Source organism: Scheffersomyces coipomensis, assembly GCF_036884675.1.
Source record: "Scheffersomyces coipomensis strain NRRL Y-17651 chromosome Unknown DFJ63scaffold_3, whole genome shotgun sequence".
Taxonomy (NCBI): domain Eukaryota; kingdom Fungi; phylum Ascomycota; class Pichiomycetes; order Serinales; family Debaryomycetaceae; genus Scheffersomyces; species Scheffersomyces coipomensis.
Genome location: NW_027042894.1, coordinates 1128656 through 1144354, shown reverse-complemented (window position 1 = coordinate 1144354; position 15699 = coordinate 1128656). Strand labels below are relative to the sequence as shown.

General features: G+C 31.6%; 8 protein-coding genes across 8 annotated transcripts; 3 read left to right on the top strand and 5 right to left on the bottom strand. All coding sequences in view use genetic code 12, as the record gives it.

Moving 5' to 3' along the window:
- Positions 1–2: 2 nt before the first annotated feature.
- Positions 3–1669, bottom strand: ARH2 (NADPH-adrenodoxin reductase). Its single transcript, XM_064903262.1, has one exon. It carries the CDS (start codon positions 1560–1562, stop codon positions 30–32), a length of 1533 nt encoding a protein of 510 aa, XP_064762706.1. The 5' UTR covers positions 1563–1669; the 3' UTR covers positions 3–29.
- On the top strand, positions 1670–2714 carry DFJ63DRAFT_114852 (uncharacterized protein). Its single transcript, XM_064903244.1, has one exon. The coding sequence runs from the start codon at positions 1777–1779 to the stop codon at positions 2569–2571; it is 795 nt and encodes a 264-aa protein (XP_064762705.1). The 5' UTR covers positions 1670–1776; the 3' UTR covers positions 2572–2714.
- RAD6 (E2 ubiquitin-conjugating protein) lies at positions 2715–3583 on the bottom strand. The gene is made up of 2 exons (XM_064903264.1): positions 3407–3583; positions 2715–3322 (listed from the first exon to the last, which is right to left on the bottom strand). The coding sequence occupies exons 1-2, from the start codon at positions 3446–3448 to the stop codon at positions 2858–2860; spliced, it is 507 nt and encodes a 168-aa protein (XP_064762704.1). The 5' UTR covers positions 3449–3583; the 3' UTR covers positions 2715–2857.
- DFJ63DRAFT_114854 (uncharacterized protein) lies at positions 3493–4828 on the bottom strand. Its single transcript, XM_064903245.1, has one exon. It carries the CDS (start codon positions 4683–4685, stop codon positions 3720–3722), a length of 966 nt encoding a protein of 321 aa, XP_064762703.1. The 5' UTR covers positions 4686–4828; the 3' UTR covers positions 3493–3719.
- A 306-nt stretch (positions 4829–5134) lies between these two features.
- On the bottom strand, positions 5135–6784 carry DFJ63DRAFT_312695 (proteinase B; the record flags this gene model as incomplete). The annotated part of the gene is made up of 1 exon (XM_064906023.1): positions 5135–6784. The coding sequence occupies one exon, from the start codon at positions 6782–6784 to the stop codon at positions 5135–5137; it is 1650 nt and encodes a 549-aa protein (XP_064762702.1).
- Positions 6785–9813: 3029 nt separating this feature from the next.
- On the bottom strand, positions 9814–12326 carry DFJ63DRAFT_114857 (uncharacterized protein). The gene has a single exon (XM_064903246.1). It carries the CDS (start codon positions 12000–12002, stop codon positions 9903–9905), a length of 2100 nt encoding a protein of 699 aa, XP_064762701.1. The 5' UTR covers positions 12003–12326; the 3' UTR covers positions 9814–9902.
- Positions 12326–14430, top strand: ERG5 (C-22 sterol desaturase). The gene has a single exon (XM_064903261.1). It carries the CDS (start codon positions 12650–12652, stop codon positions 14207–14209), a length of 1560 nt encoding a protein of 519 aa, XP_064762700.1. The 5' UTR covers positions 12326–12649; the 3' UTR covers positions 14210–14430.
- TAF19 (Taf19p) lies at positions 14431–15644 on the top strand. The gene has a single exon (XM_064903247.1). It carries the CDS (start codon positions 14652–14654, stop codon positions 15459–15461), a length of 810 nt encoding a protein of 269 aa, XP_064762699.1. The 5' UTR covers positions 14431–14651; the 3' UTR covers positions 15462–15644.
- Positions 15645–15699: the final 55 nt, after the last annotated feature.

The following is a 15699-nucleotide window of genomic DNA, read 5'->3' as shown; positions in this document are numbered from 1 at the left end:
TATTTACAAAAACTATTTACAAGATTTTTTTATATCTTTTCAAACATTTCCTCTCTATTACATAACTTGAATCTCAGTTTACCCATTTGTTGACCAGTGGATAACTCATAATTGTCTAATTTTTTCCAATCACCCCAAGTAACTATACGTTTATCTTTCAATAAGTTTGTGATATCATTATCAGAATTGGCTTCCAAGTAAACGCCATTGGAAAGATCAGTCAATATTCTATCGGCTGTATCAAATGAATCCATCATAGTAGTAGCTATGACTCCCTTGGGTCCATTCTTAATCCAACCTGATGTATACCATCCTTTCTTATATATTACTGAATGATCATCCTTACCCTTTGATTCTGAGGATAATATTCTACCATCTTTATTGAATAATTTCCCATTTTCGTATAAAATACCAATATCTTCGAATCCTTGAATACCTGAACCTTTATATCCAATAGATAAGATTACTAATTCGTTCTTAATAACTTCTGTTTCAGTAGTAGGTTTGACCTTTACTGATTTAGTCAAGTCATCTATGACTAATTCATTCATGACTATTTTTGTGGATGAGAGTAAGTTTGGATTGTCAGGGTTAGTAATGAATTCAACCGGACTCTTTAAATATTGCAATGACCAAGTTCTATCCACATCATCACTAGCTGTTTCAGAAACTTTGGAATACTTTTCAATGATGGAAACTTTACGTTTATCCACCCTACCTAATTTTGAAACATCGATAGATTTAAAATAACTTTCATCCAATGGTGTGAATTTTAAACTTTGTTCTTTAGATAATTCAAATAATTCTCTGATTTCCTTATTAGAAAATGCCGATTCTAATAATCCTCTTCTACCAACTATATTCACATTTTTAACCGTACTGGTTTTTAAAATCTTTAACGCATCTTCAGAAATATCAGTGGATGCCCAATGTTTTTCAGGATCAGCTAATAAAACTCGAGCTACATCCAAGGCAACATTCCCATTACCGATAATAGTAACATCGGTGATCTTGTCTAATGGTGGAGGTACAAATAGATTATCTTTTTCATAGTAATCCGGATGTCCATTATACCAATTCACAAATTGTCGAGCTGGTAGCACGCCAGGAAGTTTTGAACCTGGTATATTTAATTCATTATCTGAACTAGTACATCCATAAGACAAAACAATGGAATTATAATGAGATTGTAAATCATTCAAACTGATATCCTTCCCAATATCGACATTTCCAAAGAATCGAACTTTATGATTTGACTTGGTTGATGAGAAGATATTATCGAGATATTCTTCACAATTCTTAACTTCAGGATGATCTGGAGCAACTCCATATCGACTAAGTCCATGTGGAGCTGGTAATCTTTCAAAAAAGTCTAATTCAAACCGTATATCTGGTGAACTCTTGTTTAATAAATGATGAGCAGTATAAAATCCCCCTGGTCCGGTTCCGACCACGGCTACTTTGAACGTCTGGATTTGATTAAATCGACTACTTGCAACTGAGAATAACCTCACTGCTATCCTGGATACGCCATTGAGTTTCCCAATTATCGATATAGCCATATCGTTTGTATATTATTCGTAATTGGAAGTTTGAAGAAAGTAGTTCCATTTGAATCAAAAATTTATTTCAAAATTTAACTGGGGCAAAATTGTTCACGTGATGTGACTCTATGGTAGCGCTTGTTTAATTTTTCAGTTCATTAAAGAATCAATTTTTCTTCTTCATATAGAACATCGATTCAACACTGTTAAGAGATACAACAAATAGTAACTGATGTTGAGTGTAAGACATAATATAGTGAGATCTAGGTCTCTGTTGTTGAGTATACCGATAAGGTTTAACTCTCTGAATGTCAAGAAAGAGGTTAGTTCCAGACAAGCAGAAATCGATAAACAAGAAGCAGCCAAGCTTGCCATGCAATCAATGAAAGATATTGGATCATTATTCTCATCAGGATCAGATGATGCTACCCAACCTATAGATAGCACACCTATATTCCAAAATCCTACTTTATTTGCATCATTGAGTCTTTTACATCAGGGTCAAGTGTTGGCTGAATTACAAGATAAGTTCAATAAGAAATGGACTAAATTAACTAAGGAAGATAAATTATTAGGGTATTATATATCATATGGGAATTGGGGCAGTCGTGAAGATTTCATAAATTGGAAGAGTTCAGACGAAGCACCATATGATTTGCCATTTAAATTACCTACTGCTATCAAATCTACTAATCCTACATCCACTACTAATATTCAAAAATTGGAACCAAATATATTAGCTGAAACTCCAGTCCGTATAAAACAATTTGATATGAAGAAGATGGATGGAGTTTCTAAATTTTTCATTTACTTAACTGTGTTCATTGCTATGTTAGCCATTTATAGAGATAAAAACATTGGAGAAGATGGTAAACCTGTTACATTAGAGATTCAAGATCAACATGAAATAGAAAGACAAAAGAGAATTGAATTAGAAAAGAAACAAGAATTCGATCGTCAAATTCAAGAAGCTATTGCATTGGAAAATGCTAAAAGACGTAAATGGTACTACTTATGGTTGAAGTAAGTATCCAGACAGTAATTGTAAATAGTTATATATTAAGTAGTATAGTAAAAGAATTAAATAATGACAACAAAAAACCTTATTATATAAATACACTGTGACATAGAAAACAAAATATACATGTATAAAATATACCCTTTCCCAAAACAAAAATATAAAACAACGTTTGATTTCTAAAGATATGCCGTGGGTTGGTGTGTTGTGATTGATTGTGGTAGTGATTTGATTGTTATTGGTGTGTGGTGTGTAACTGATTATTATTATTTTTTATTTATATTTCATTAATTTATTATTCTTCATCATCATCATCTTCATCATCATCATCGTCATCATCAAAGTCATCTTCTTTCCAACTGTTTTCAACTGTCTCTCTTACACGTTTAACATATTGTGATCTATGATCTTTATATAAATTTGCAGCTTCAACATTAGCAGGAGAACTAATATTAGGATCATTCAATAAGGATTGAATAGATGTCAATATAGATGATACATCATAAGTTGGAGACCATCTATTTTGTAAGATATCTAAACATAACTCACCACTAGCATACACATTTGGATGAAACATTTCACTTATGAATCTAACAGTTGGTGGTTTATTAGGGTATTGTTCATCAAATTGAAGTACTAAACGGAAAGTACCATCTTCAAAAGGAGTATCAGATGGGCCTATTATGACAGCATTCCAAGTCATGACATTATCTGGTAATGGAGATGCTGATACACCACTTGGAGCATCTTGTTGTATACGCTAAATATAATCGTTAGTATTTCTATCCTTAGTAATATATTTTTCATGGGAACGGATACATAACATATCCTAGACAACACATACTTTAAAGTCACGCATAAGTCTTCTTTTGGCAGGAGTGGACATGGTGTTAAGGGGGGACTATGTATGATATGAATGCAATGCAGTAACTAATAAAAGTGGTTGGTTGAAATACGAGTTAAGGGTTCATGAACTAATTAATTTAAAGGTGTATGGTAGTAGTTAAATTTGGCTTACAATCAAATGGTAAATATGATCGCCACTAATTTTTTTGGTGAGAATTAATTTTTTGTCGTGTGCTATACAAAATTTTATTAACTATAAGCTATTCATAGATCTATGATTAAGAACTCATAATGATCACATCAGAACTGGATCATTTATCAAGAGTCTTAACGATGAACCGATTCCAAGGAGTAGTTGATGCTTGTCCATCACGAAGAACAGGTTCAGATTCAGGATCAACTATTTTCATATCAATAAGAAATTCATTCTTTATGTCAGATCCACACAGACATTTATCCATATCATGAAGCCCTTGAAGCCCCCGGTGAAGCCCCCATGCAGAAGTAAAATTACATGCTCTATCGTAATAAAAGCTTGTATTATACAAGAAAGATTGCAAGTTGGATCGATGAAACGTTTTCTGTAACGGTGACTTTAATTTCTCTTCTTTATAATATGGTTTATTTCTCCACTTAGTAGAATCTTCATTAGTAAAGATAAGATCCATCGATATGACATTAACATGATCACTGTTATCATAAGTAAATCTCTCTAATGATACTGGTGACTTATGTTGAATGATATGCCTTACCAATGTTGATAAATCGTCATTACCACCATAAGCATGATACAGATCGCCATCATTAGTTATTAAAATATCAGTAAATGGACTGAATAATCTCTCGCGAAACTTCTCCATACTCGATGTCCGAACTGTAAATGTATCCCTAATTCCATTAACGAAGGATGACAATTGATTTACTCTTATAACTTGAACCATTTCCTCTCCAATTATTACAAAGTGATCATGATATTTATGAATTATATCACTTTCATTAGCTGCAATTCCAAAAAATCCATAATAAAATGGATTCAAAGTGAAGTTGAAGGTATATGTACTAGGAAACCCATCAAATTTTTCAGTGGCAGTTGGATGATTAGTTTCATTCATTTCTAAAAAGGTGACAAGTGAAGAAAATACCATATGAATACTATCCTGTTCAGGACAATAAAGACTAGGGGATGATGAATCAGTTGAAATCGAACCTTCTGCCATCCAAAGCATCATCATCATAAAGTAGATGGCTTGATTGAGCCACAAGGATACCTTAAACATTGAAATAAAAGTGATTACTTCTTACTCTTGATAGATCTATGATGAAAACTTGTTGTGTTGTAAATATAAATCAAATTTGCAGCTATAAAATGGAAAATTCAAAATTTCCGGCATATAACGGATTAGCTTACAATTTAGTTTAATTTTGAATATGTATAATATATAATTCTTTTTATATCTGTAAAGATTAGATAAAATGCTAAATATAAAAATATAATATAAAACTTTAGGTATAACATAACATAGCTGAGATTAATAACAATAAGGAGTAGTAGTAGTAATAATAATAATAATAAAAAAGTAAAAACAAAAAGATGCAAGCTGTTTCTGATGAGAAATCAACAGGTAAACTCTAGCAAAACAAATCAACAATAAGGGGGATAATAAAGAATTGAACCAACCATAAACTTAGCTAACACAAGAATAGATAGATAAATCAATCAATCAATCTAATTTTCAATTAATTTATTGTAAGCTTCATCAACTAATTCTTTAACATCTTCAAGTAAACCTGGAGCATTGATGTTTTCTAATAAATGAGCAATTTTAGTTTCAACTTTAGATTTGTGTTTTTCATCTTTACCATGTTTACCATGTTTAGATTTATGTTTTTGTTGTTTAACTTCTTTAGTTTCTGGACCCCAGAATTCACTTATGTTGTGACCAGCACCATTGAAAGCTAAGATATTTGGAGTTCCATCATCTGGAATATCAGTCAAGATATCTTTAGAACCATAAGCAATCAAGTTTTTCTTTAATTGATCAGTAGAAACACCATTGGCAGCCACGAAATATTCAGATTCAGCACCTGGTTGTAAAGAAATAAAGTATGCTAATAAACCAGCAATATGTGGAGAAGCCATAGAAGTACCTGATAAAGTAGCAGTTGAAGTGGTGGATCCAATATAAGTAGATAAGATATTTAAACCTGGAGCAAAGATATCAACACACTTACCATAATTGGAAAAGTAAGCTCTAGCATCAGAAATGGTAGAAGCACCAACAGTAATGGCATTTTCAGCAGCAGCTGGAGAAGTATTACAAGCATCTTGATTTTCATTACCAGCAGCAACGGCAAAATGAATACCAGCTTTAACAGCAGCATTAACAGCTAAATCCAAAGCAGGAGATTTACCACCACCTAAGGACATATTAGCACTTGAACCCTTGAACCCCTTTTTATTGGCTTTAACGGCAGCTTGATGAGATTGAGCAGCAAATTCAACCCCTTTAACAACATCAGACATAGAACCAGAACCATTTGATCTTAAAACTTTAATGGCAACAACTTCAGCCCCTTTAGCAACCCCATAAGCAGATGAAGCAATAGTACCAGCACAATGAGTACCATGACCATTACCATCAACATCAGCATCACCATAAGGAATAGTTGAACCCCATTTGGCTCTACCACCGAATTCAACATGATCAACATTAATACCAGTATCAATAACATAAGAAGTAACCCCTTTACCAGCTTCATTATCAAATAAATATTGATTAAAAGAATTTAAACTTAATGGTTGTCTATGAGAAACTCTAGCTAAACCCCATGGAGCTCCTTTTTCAATTTCAAATTCAGAAGCTTTAACAATGGAATCTTGTTCAACAAATTTAACTAAAGGATTTTTACGAATTAATTCAATGGTTGAATCTAAAAAGTAACCAGTATAACCTGAGAATAAATCATCAATATGGAAATTATCGATAATACCACCTTCAGCTTTAAAATCTTTGGTTGAAGCGTAAAAAGCGTGATTTTCATCTAAACCATTAAGAGAGTTTGTATGAGTTAAAGCAACCCATTCTTGATGGAAAGCAGCTTCATCTTTAGAAACACCATCCTTTAAGACAATGATATATCTATGAGGAATGGTGTTTTGAGTTAAAGTGAAGAATGGAACTTGAGAAGCATTATCGTCAATTTTTAAACCAGCAACAGTATTAACAATGGATGGTTGTTCGATAGCTTTATGTTCCTTTTCATTAACTTTCTTAACAGCAAAGACATCGATGACATCACCGACGGAAGGAATGACTAAACCTTGGACACCTAAAGTAGCTAAGATGGAAAGGGCAAGTGATCTTGATAACAACATGATTTATTTTATTTTAATTATGAGACGTGTGGCACACTATCGTTAGAAGGAGGGTTTGGCAGAATAGTTATGTTAAACTAAAGCTAGAAAAAAAGGGAAAACAGGATATAATCTATAAATGATGCAGTAACTACGTTCAACTAGTTGAAGTAGATTCTAATAAGTTATAGATTGATAAAAGTATACCTTTTTAAAGAAAGAAACTGGAAAGAAAGAGGAAAGTGTTGTTACTGATAATAGAAATAGGGAGTGGGGGCCTTCCCATTCCCATCTGATGGTTTTGGGAAATGCGGGTAATTTTGTGGAAATGGTGGCGATAGCGTATATACAGGAGCTATGATATAATCCAGCATTTCTGTGTCCGAGGTGAGCAATATGTCACACTTTCCATTTTTCTTATTGGTTTAACCGTTTAAGCTTGCGGTTAGGATGACGTCAAATCAAAGTATGTTATGATTGGTGTATATAGTATGTTTAGATCAATATGGGTGTATATTCCCTCCTTGCTATGACTAATTGTTGGAAACCATGGATCATAATTAAATCAGACTAAGTAAGATAATGATAACTACTGATAACATCCAAATTAACCCCAATTAGGAAATAATACAGATGACTAAAAATTTCTTTTTCTTTGATTTTGGTAGGCAAGTGGGGGTATGATAAGTTACAGTTAGTAAATATAGATTGTTGGCACTTAGATGTTGCAACCGAACTGATTTACTCCTCCACAGTTGTACAGTGTAACCGAAATCTAATCACATTAACTTCTATTAATATTCTATAATTATATACCCATAAATAATTAGCACACTATGACTTTACAACATGATCTTTTAACCATTGTCTAACCGTTGATTCTGAATTAGCTTCATTGATCGCTTTATATATCATTTCTTCATCATACACACCTTCAATCTTAAGTACATCTAATAATATCTTCTTCATCAGTACGGATTCATTTACACAAAACCAGAATTTATTGCCATTGAACCCAGAACTATCTTGATTCTTATTGATAGGTAATTTGGGGGTATGAACTTGGGACAATAACTTACTATTAATAAATTGTAACGTTTCTTTCATACTAAGACCTTTAATTTCTGAACTCACATTATTAGATGTTGAACAATATGGATTATTACACCATGATTTATTACCACACCCTCTTGAGATTTGAATCATATATTTCCGCTCTATTCTCGATTGTAATTTAATATGCGTCGGATCTAATTGTTGGACATATAATGGTCCATAACATATCTCACAAAGATTTAAATCATTGATATTATTCATCGATACTAAATTTATACAATTTTCATTGCAACATTTATTAAAATTTAATTTCAATTGTTGATTAAATTCTAAATTTTGTAATTGATGAACTTTTAAATGTTTCTTAAAATCTTTCAATCGTAATATTTGTCCACATTTATAACATTCACTTGTCCTTCCACCACACCAATTTTCATGATGAGTTAAATTATCAAATTTATCTTGATATGTGGATTCCTCTTGTGGAACTATCAATTTACAAAATCGACATTGAATCATCTTTAATGGACAATCATTCCCCTTATGTTCAACTATCAAATCAATGAAATTGTCATAAGTGGTTTGATGAGGACATTGATCTTGACATTTATAAGGTTGTGAATGATATAATTTACTATGTTTGAATCGAAGTAATGTAGAATTAGTATGGAACGTATCTTGAGGACAATGCCAATGAGTCTCAGGGATGACTTTAAGAAACACTTGATTGCATTGAGGACATTTTTTATTATTTCTAAAACAGAAGGCTTCATGGAGAGGGAGTTTCCCTTTTTCGATGTAATTCATACAATTTGAACATTGAACTTGACCATCAGTGGGTATGGCTTGGGTTTGGGTAGATGGGACAGTATCTATGGAATCAGTTATTGTTATTTTAATATCAGAATCATGCTCCCAAGTGAATGGAATGAAATAGATAAACTTATACGAATCTTCATCATCGTCATCATCTTCATCATGATTAATCAACTTATTAACAATATCATCACTTTTCAAATCAAGTTCAATATACTTAAACCCCCGAATCTCATTATCCTCATCTTGATTCATTGTAGTATATTTGAAATTCTCTAAGTTGATGAATTTATCAAATCCACCAATAAGATCAACATTATCTAAATCTGTAGTTTCCACTTTCACATACACTTTTGAAATCAGGGAGAATGATGATATATCAAGTTTGAAGATCTTGGGGATGAACTTCCCACCAAGGAATGACGTAACATTATCGATATCGTGTACATCACTCGGATTCAATTCAATTATATTATTATGAGGATTTGAATTGAACTCAAGTAATTGTTGATTCGCCATTTCATCATTAAGCGGGATGATATCCAATGTAATATCGGTATTGATGATACTTGCCACAAGATTTGCATTACTTGCATCATCATTGATTTCTTCAATTTGTAATTCATAATGGAAATTATTATCCTCAATGATTAATAATTGTCGATTTGTCAACACAGTATAATACTTCAATAACTTACTCTCAAGGAAATACTTCCAATTAGTGATATCAGAATATAATTGACTTGGTCGAAGTTTTAATGAGGTTGCCTTTGGGATATCCAATTTCACCAGTAGTTTTATCCTCGAAGGATGTTTAAGTATAGTCTCGATCTTCTTTGGTAAGATCACTTCATCATCAAGGGACGAGAACTCTTTGACTCCTACGTATGTCGATATATGAGGATACTCTTCATTTTCAATCTTGAAGATTAATGGATGCGGTAATTCTGATTCTGGTATGATATCAATAATGGTTTGTAGAACAGTGGGTGGCAATATGATTTTATCTGAATAAGGCGGTAGTACTCCACTACTTTCTTTGACATTCTCATCCTTGACATCTAAATGAAAGGAAGGAATATTCATCATGGTTGATGTATAATTGATAATGAATAATAGTTGAAAACTTACAAATCATATTTGCCATTATTTTATATTTGATAGACCGCGAAAAAATTAGTGATGTTACGCTACCAAATACAACAAACATAACATACAAAAATTAAAAGTGTGTAATAAATATAATTCTATGCTATACAAAACCTACTTAACGTTTATCATTTGGTTTACTATTCTTTAATAATGATCTTGACCCATCTCTTATGACAGGACAATAATGCTTATCAAGCAAGACATTTTCCCAAAGGGTGGCTGCACCTGAATTACATCTTTCTAATTCAACTTCTAAATCTTGTTGTTCGATACCAAGGATATAAGTTCCTTCCAGGATGATTTCATCTGTATTCCATAAATATTTCAAACTTTCATCATAACGACTTAATAATTTCCCGACGAATTTCAAACTTGCCATACTGGTTTTTTCAGGTGATTGTAATAATAACATATAAAGTCTCTTTATGAATGAATTAGCTCTGAATGGGGATCCATTTTTCGATCTGAAGAATATAAAATCAAGACATCTTAAGAGTAATTCTGATTTGGTGGATACATTGACGGATGGTTTTTCTTGTTGTTCACTTATACTTAATGGATCTAATAAACGTAAAGATTTATGACTGAATTCCAAATCACAATCAAGGGATAAATCAGCAAGGATAAGGTATAAATTAGATACGAATTTAGATAAATCAATAGCCATAGGTAATCTTCCATTTGATTGATGATTTAATACTAATGAGAAAGAAGTTACGATACATAATAAGATGGTACGTAATTGTTTACCATCATATTGACCTCCTTCTTCATTATGATCTTCGATTATATCATTCATGATTTCACGTAATACTTCTAAGAAATCCCCTAATAAATCGAAATTAGCCATTTGACCAAATCTTGATAACCCTTCTAATACTGAAGCCGTTAATAAAGTAGCATCATTTGGAGTGGATGATGAACCTGATTTTAAAATTTCAAGATAAAGAGTCAATAAACTCTTTAAAATTTGAGCTTGGAATTTTTCACGTTCTTCAACTGTTATAGCATGTTGAGCCTTTTGTAATTCTTCTTCAATTTCTTTACGTTCCTTTCTAGCTTTTCTTTCCTTTTTTGAAATATGAACTCTATCTTTCTTCTTTAATTTTGGTTTTTGAGGTCTATCATTTGTATCAAAGGGATTAAAATCTTCTAAAATCTTAAGAGAAAGAAAGATATTTAATACTGATTCATCAATTCTAAATTTCTTATCTTTGATAGATTTAATTAAGATTCTTGTAATATCAAATGAAATATCACCATTTTCTTCATCATCTTTTAATAAAGTTTCCAAAACTCTTAAACATTTAGTAAAGATTTTTAAATCATCTTCATGACTTGGTTTTCTATTTAATCGTTTAATAATAATGGCAAATAATTCAGCTCGATTATTAAAATATCTTAATGATGATAAACATAATTCACAAGCAGCTTTAGTAGCTATAGAACCTAATTTAACTTGATGAGATGTGGTTTTTGAATTATTGATTGAATTTGAATAACTTGTTCTAGCTAAATTTGATAAATGAGTAATATATTGAATATAATTTGATAATAAACCTTGTTCGAAATTTCTTAATCTGATGATATCTCTACCAACTTTTTCTCTTTTTTCAGTATCAGTTAAAGGTCTTATTCTATATGATGGAGCTAATGATTTGAATACTGGTATAAGAGCCATGATTGATAATTGACAAGTTATGATATTTTTAGATTCTGACATTTTTCTTAATCTGGTTAAACATGATATATTTTCTTCAGGATCTTCCATTAATTTAGATGCAAGTTCAGCGATTTCTTCTTTGATTTTGTTTAATCTTTCTAATGGAGATAAATGAGAGTCTTCATCTTCTTCTTCCACTGGTTCTTCTTCTATTGGTGGTTCCTCTACTGGCTCTTCTTCTAGAGGTTCTTCTTCTTTGACTATTTCTCTCACTACTCTTTCAATCTTACCATCACTGGTCTTAATAGGTAAACCCTCTACCACAGTCTTAGGTACATTTCTTGGAGTTAATTCGTAATCTTGTTCTTCATTCTCCCAATCATTATCATTTACTTGTTCTTGTTCTTGTTCTTCTTCATCATCTTCATCATTATCTTGATCAATTTGTTGTTTTTGATTGAATAACCCAGTCGACAACAATTTATCTTGTTCTTCTTGTTTCAACTTTTTCCTTTTCTCTATCTCCTTAGAGCTATTCTTTCTTTTAGCCATCGTATGTACAAGATAGGGTTATGTGTTTAAATATATATATATATATATAATTTATACATACTTTTGATATTAGAGAACGAAAAAAAAAATTTGGCTGCCATCTCATTAGAGAAACGAGACATTTTGATCGGTGTCATGAGACATCTTGCGACAGAACAATTTATGACAAACGACGACATCTTGCGACAGAAACCGCCGGAAAAAAAGCCATCGTTTAAAACGGATTTGAATTCTCGTTTCCGGTGTTGTAAATAAATAAAATTAAAAATGGGGTCGTGTACCATCTCCCAAGAAATAAACGATCGTATAAAACTTTACTGTGGAACGAGATAGCGTAAATTTAGTAAGGCAACAGGGATGGAAATTGGCAACAAAAAAAAAATTATTATTCCAAAACAGAAATCATATCATTTGATACCAGAAACCATTCAACTCCAACTGACCATCATCCAATCCCTGAATTGTTATTTATAACAGTTGTTGTTTGTTTGTTTGTTTGTATTTATTCATTTCATTTTTGGTGTTCAACCATATCACATTCTTTTTGTTTCTTCATTAGATTGTGTAGTCAGCTACTGCTATACAATATTAAACTACCCAGTCAGATTGATTAGATTAGATTGAAAAATTATATCATCATCATCATCATGAATACTACTAGTTCCTTCACATTGGATCAAATCCAATTTGATTTGCCCACCATCATTAATACCACCAAATCAATCTATCAAAATATAAGTTGGTTACAAGTTATAATCAGTTTAGTGGTGATTATTTTAACTTATGATCAACTTATGTATCAGATTAGAAAAGGTTCCATTGCTGGTCCTGCTTTCAAAGTATGGCCCATCATTGGTCCATTTTTAGAATCCCTTGATCCAAAATTCGAAGAATATAAATCAAAATGGGATAGTGGTGATTTATCTTGTGTATCAATTTTTCATAAATTTGTCGTTATTGCTTCATCTCGTGATTTAGCTAGAAAAATTTTAGGTTCACCAAAATATGTTAAACCTTGTGTGGTTGATGTTGCTATTAAAATCCTTAGACCAACAAATTGGGTATTTTTAGATGGTAAAGCTCATACTGATTATAGAAGAGGTTTAAATGGTTTATTCAGTCAAAAAGCTTTGGAAATTTATATCCCAGTTCAAGAAAAATATATGGATATTTATTTAAAAAAATTTGTTAATTATGATTCTCCAAGACAATTTTTCCCTGAATTTAGAGAATTATTATGTGCTTTAAGTTTAAGAACATTTTGTGGTGATTATATTACTGAAGAACAAATTAGTCTTATTGCTGATAATTATTATAGAATTACAGCTGCTTTAGAATTAGTTAATTTCCCCATTATTCTTCCTTATACAAAAACTTGGTATGGTAAAAAAATTGCTGATGAAACTATGAAAATCTTTGAAGATTGTGCTGCTATGTCTAAAGTTGAAATTAATGATAAAGATTCAAAACCAGCTTGTGTTATGGATGAATGGATTTACCTTATGAAACAAGCTAGAGAAGGTCATGATGAAACTAATCCTGATTCAAAATTATTAGTTCGTGAATTTACTAATCGTGAAATTAGTGAAGCTATCTTTACATTTTTATTTGCTAGTCAAGATGCTTCATCATCTTTAGCTTGTTGGTTATTTCAAATTGTAAGTGATCGTCCTGATGTGGTTAAGAAAATCAGAGAAGAACAATTAAGAGTTAGAAATAATGATCCATCTGTTCCATTAGATTTAAATTTAATTAATGAAATGACTTATACTAATAATGTTGTCAAAGAATCTCTTAGATATAGACCTCCAGTCCTTATGGTTCCTTATGTGGTTAAACAAAGTTTCCCAGTTACTGATACTTATACTGCTCCAAAAGGATCCATGATAATTCCAACTTTATATCCTGCATTACATGATCCAGAAGTTTATCCTCAACCTGATGAATTTATTCCTGAAAGATGGGAAAATGCTACTGGAGATATGTATAAACGTAATTGGTTAGTGTTTGGTACTGGTCCTCATGTATGTTTAGGTAAGAACTATGTGTTGATGTTGTTTACTGGTATGTTGGGTAAATTCGTTATGAATGCTGATTTAATTCATCATAAAACTGATTTATCAGAAGAAATTAAAGTATTTGCAACTATTTTCCCTAAAGATGATTTAATCTTAGAATGGAAATCAAGAGATCCAACTGTTTTATAAGTAAGAAGTAGAAGAAGAAGAAAGTAAACGAATTCGTAAGGAGAAATTCAAAAAAAGTTTTTATTTCAATTCAAAGTTAATTCATAATCATGCATAAACATTTAATTCCATTTAGTTTCCTTTTTTTTTAATATTCATTGTTTAATAATATGCCTCTATTTCCTATGTCTCTCTCTCATCTCATCCTTTTTTAAGTTTATATATAGAATTCTTAATATAATCTTTGTGAATTGTGTTTTGATCTAGTTATTTATGGTTTGTAGTTGTAATTAAAGAAGTTGTAATTGTTGAATGTTAATTGTTGCAAATTTTAATTCTAATTTTGGGCCCATGAGAGTTTTGGACCAGAAAAGAAAAATTGTGCGTAAACAGAAAAATCAAAAAACTAAACTTAAATACTACGATCATACAACTAATATCGAAGAACACAACTAACAACAAGATGTCACTGGTGGGAGATACAACTGAATCGGTGTCATCTCAATCAACCTCAGTATCAACGAAAGTTGCCACCACCATACAGAATGCAATTCTCACTCCAAGTTCACAAGCATCATCATCAACAGCTATAGCTACTGCTAGACCAACCACATCAACTACCATAGCAAGACCATTAACAACTATACAATTACCCTTACCACCTATAACGAATAACTCCGGTAAGAAAAGAAGAAAGAAACAAAGAATATTCGCTAAGGATATTGAGAATTTGTTATATTCCATGGGTGATAGACCTACTAGTACCGATTTAACCGTTCAAGCATTAGAAGAAATTTTAATTGAATATTTAACTGATTTTAGTACTAAATTAGTTGGATTTGCTCGAACTCAAAATCGAAATAGAATCAAACTTAATGATCTTAGTGTGATTTTAAAAGATGATCCTGTGAAGTTAACTCGTTACCATCAAATTTCGGAACAAAGTTATCGAATTCTGAAAGCTAAGAAAATGTTTGAAGATAAAGGTGGGGATGAATATGCCGATGATGATGATGATGATGACGATGGTGATGATGAAGATGGAGAGGGTGGTGATGATAACTTCGATGGTCAATATAAAAAAGGAGGTCAAACTAATGATAATAATAATGGTAATGGTGGATCTGTTGAACCAGCCAAGAGAAAGTATACCAAAAAGAATGGAGAAGAAAAGAAGTATAAGAAAAAGACCGATAAACCTCCTAAAAAGAAGAAGAGAAAGGTTACTGGAAATGTCATGTTCAAGACTGATGAGTTGGAAGATGATGATTAGTGTATAATCACTGTAATATATATCATATATGTCATGCTTAATCAAATTGTAGTTTGTTCCTTTATTTCTTATCTTGCCGTTCACGTGATCAATTTTTGGGCTCTTTTTTTTTTTCAGAGGGTGGTCAAAAATTTGGATCAGAAGACAACAGTTAAGGAAGAAGGAAGGAAACGTATCACCAAATCTTGATATATAATCCCCATATATTCATTTGAAACCAGTGTATCTACCCATCAGG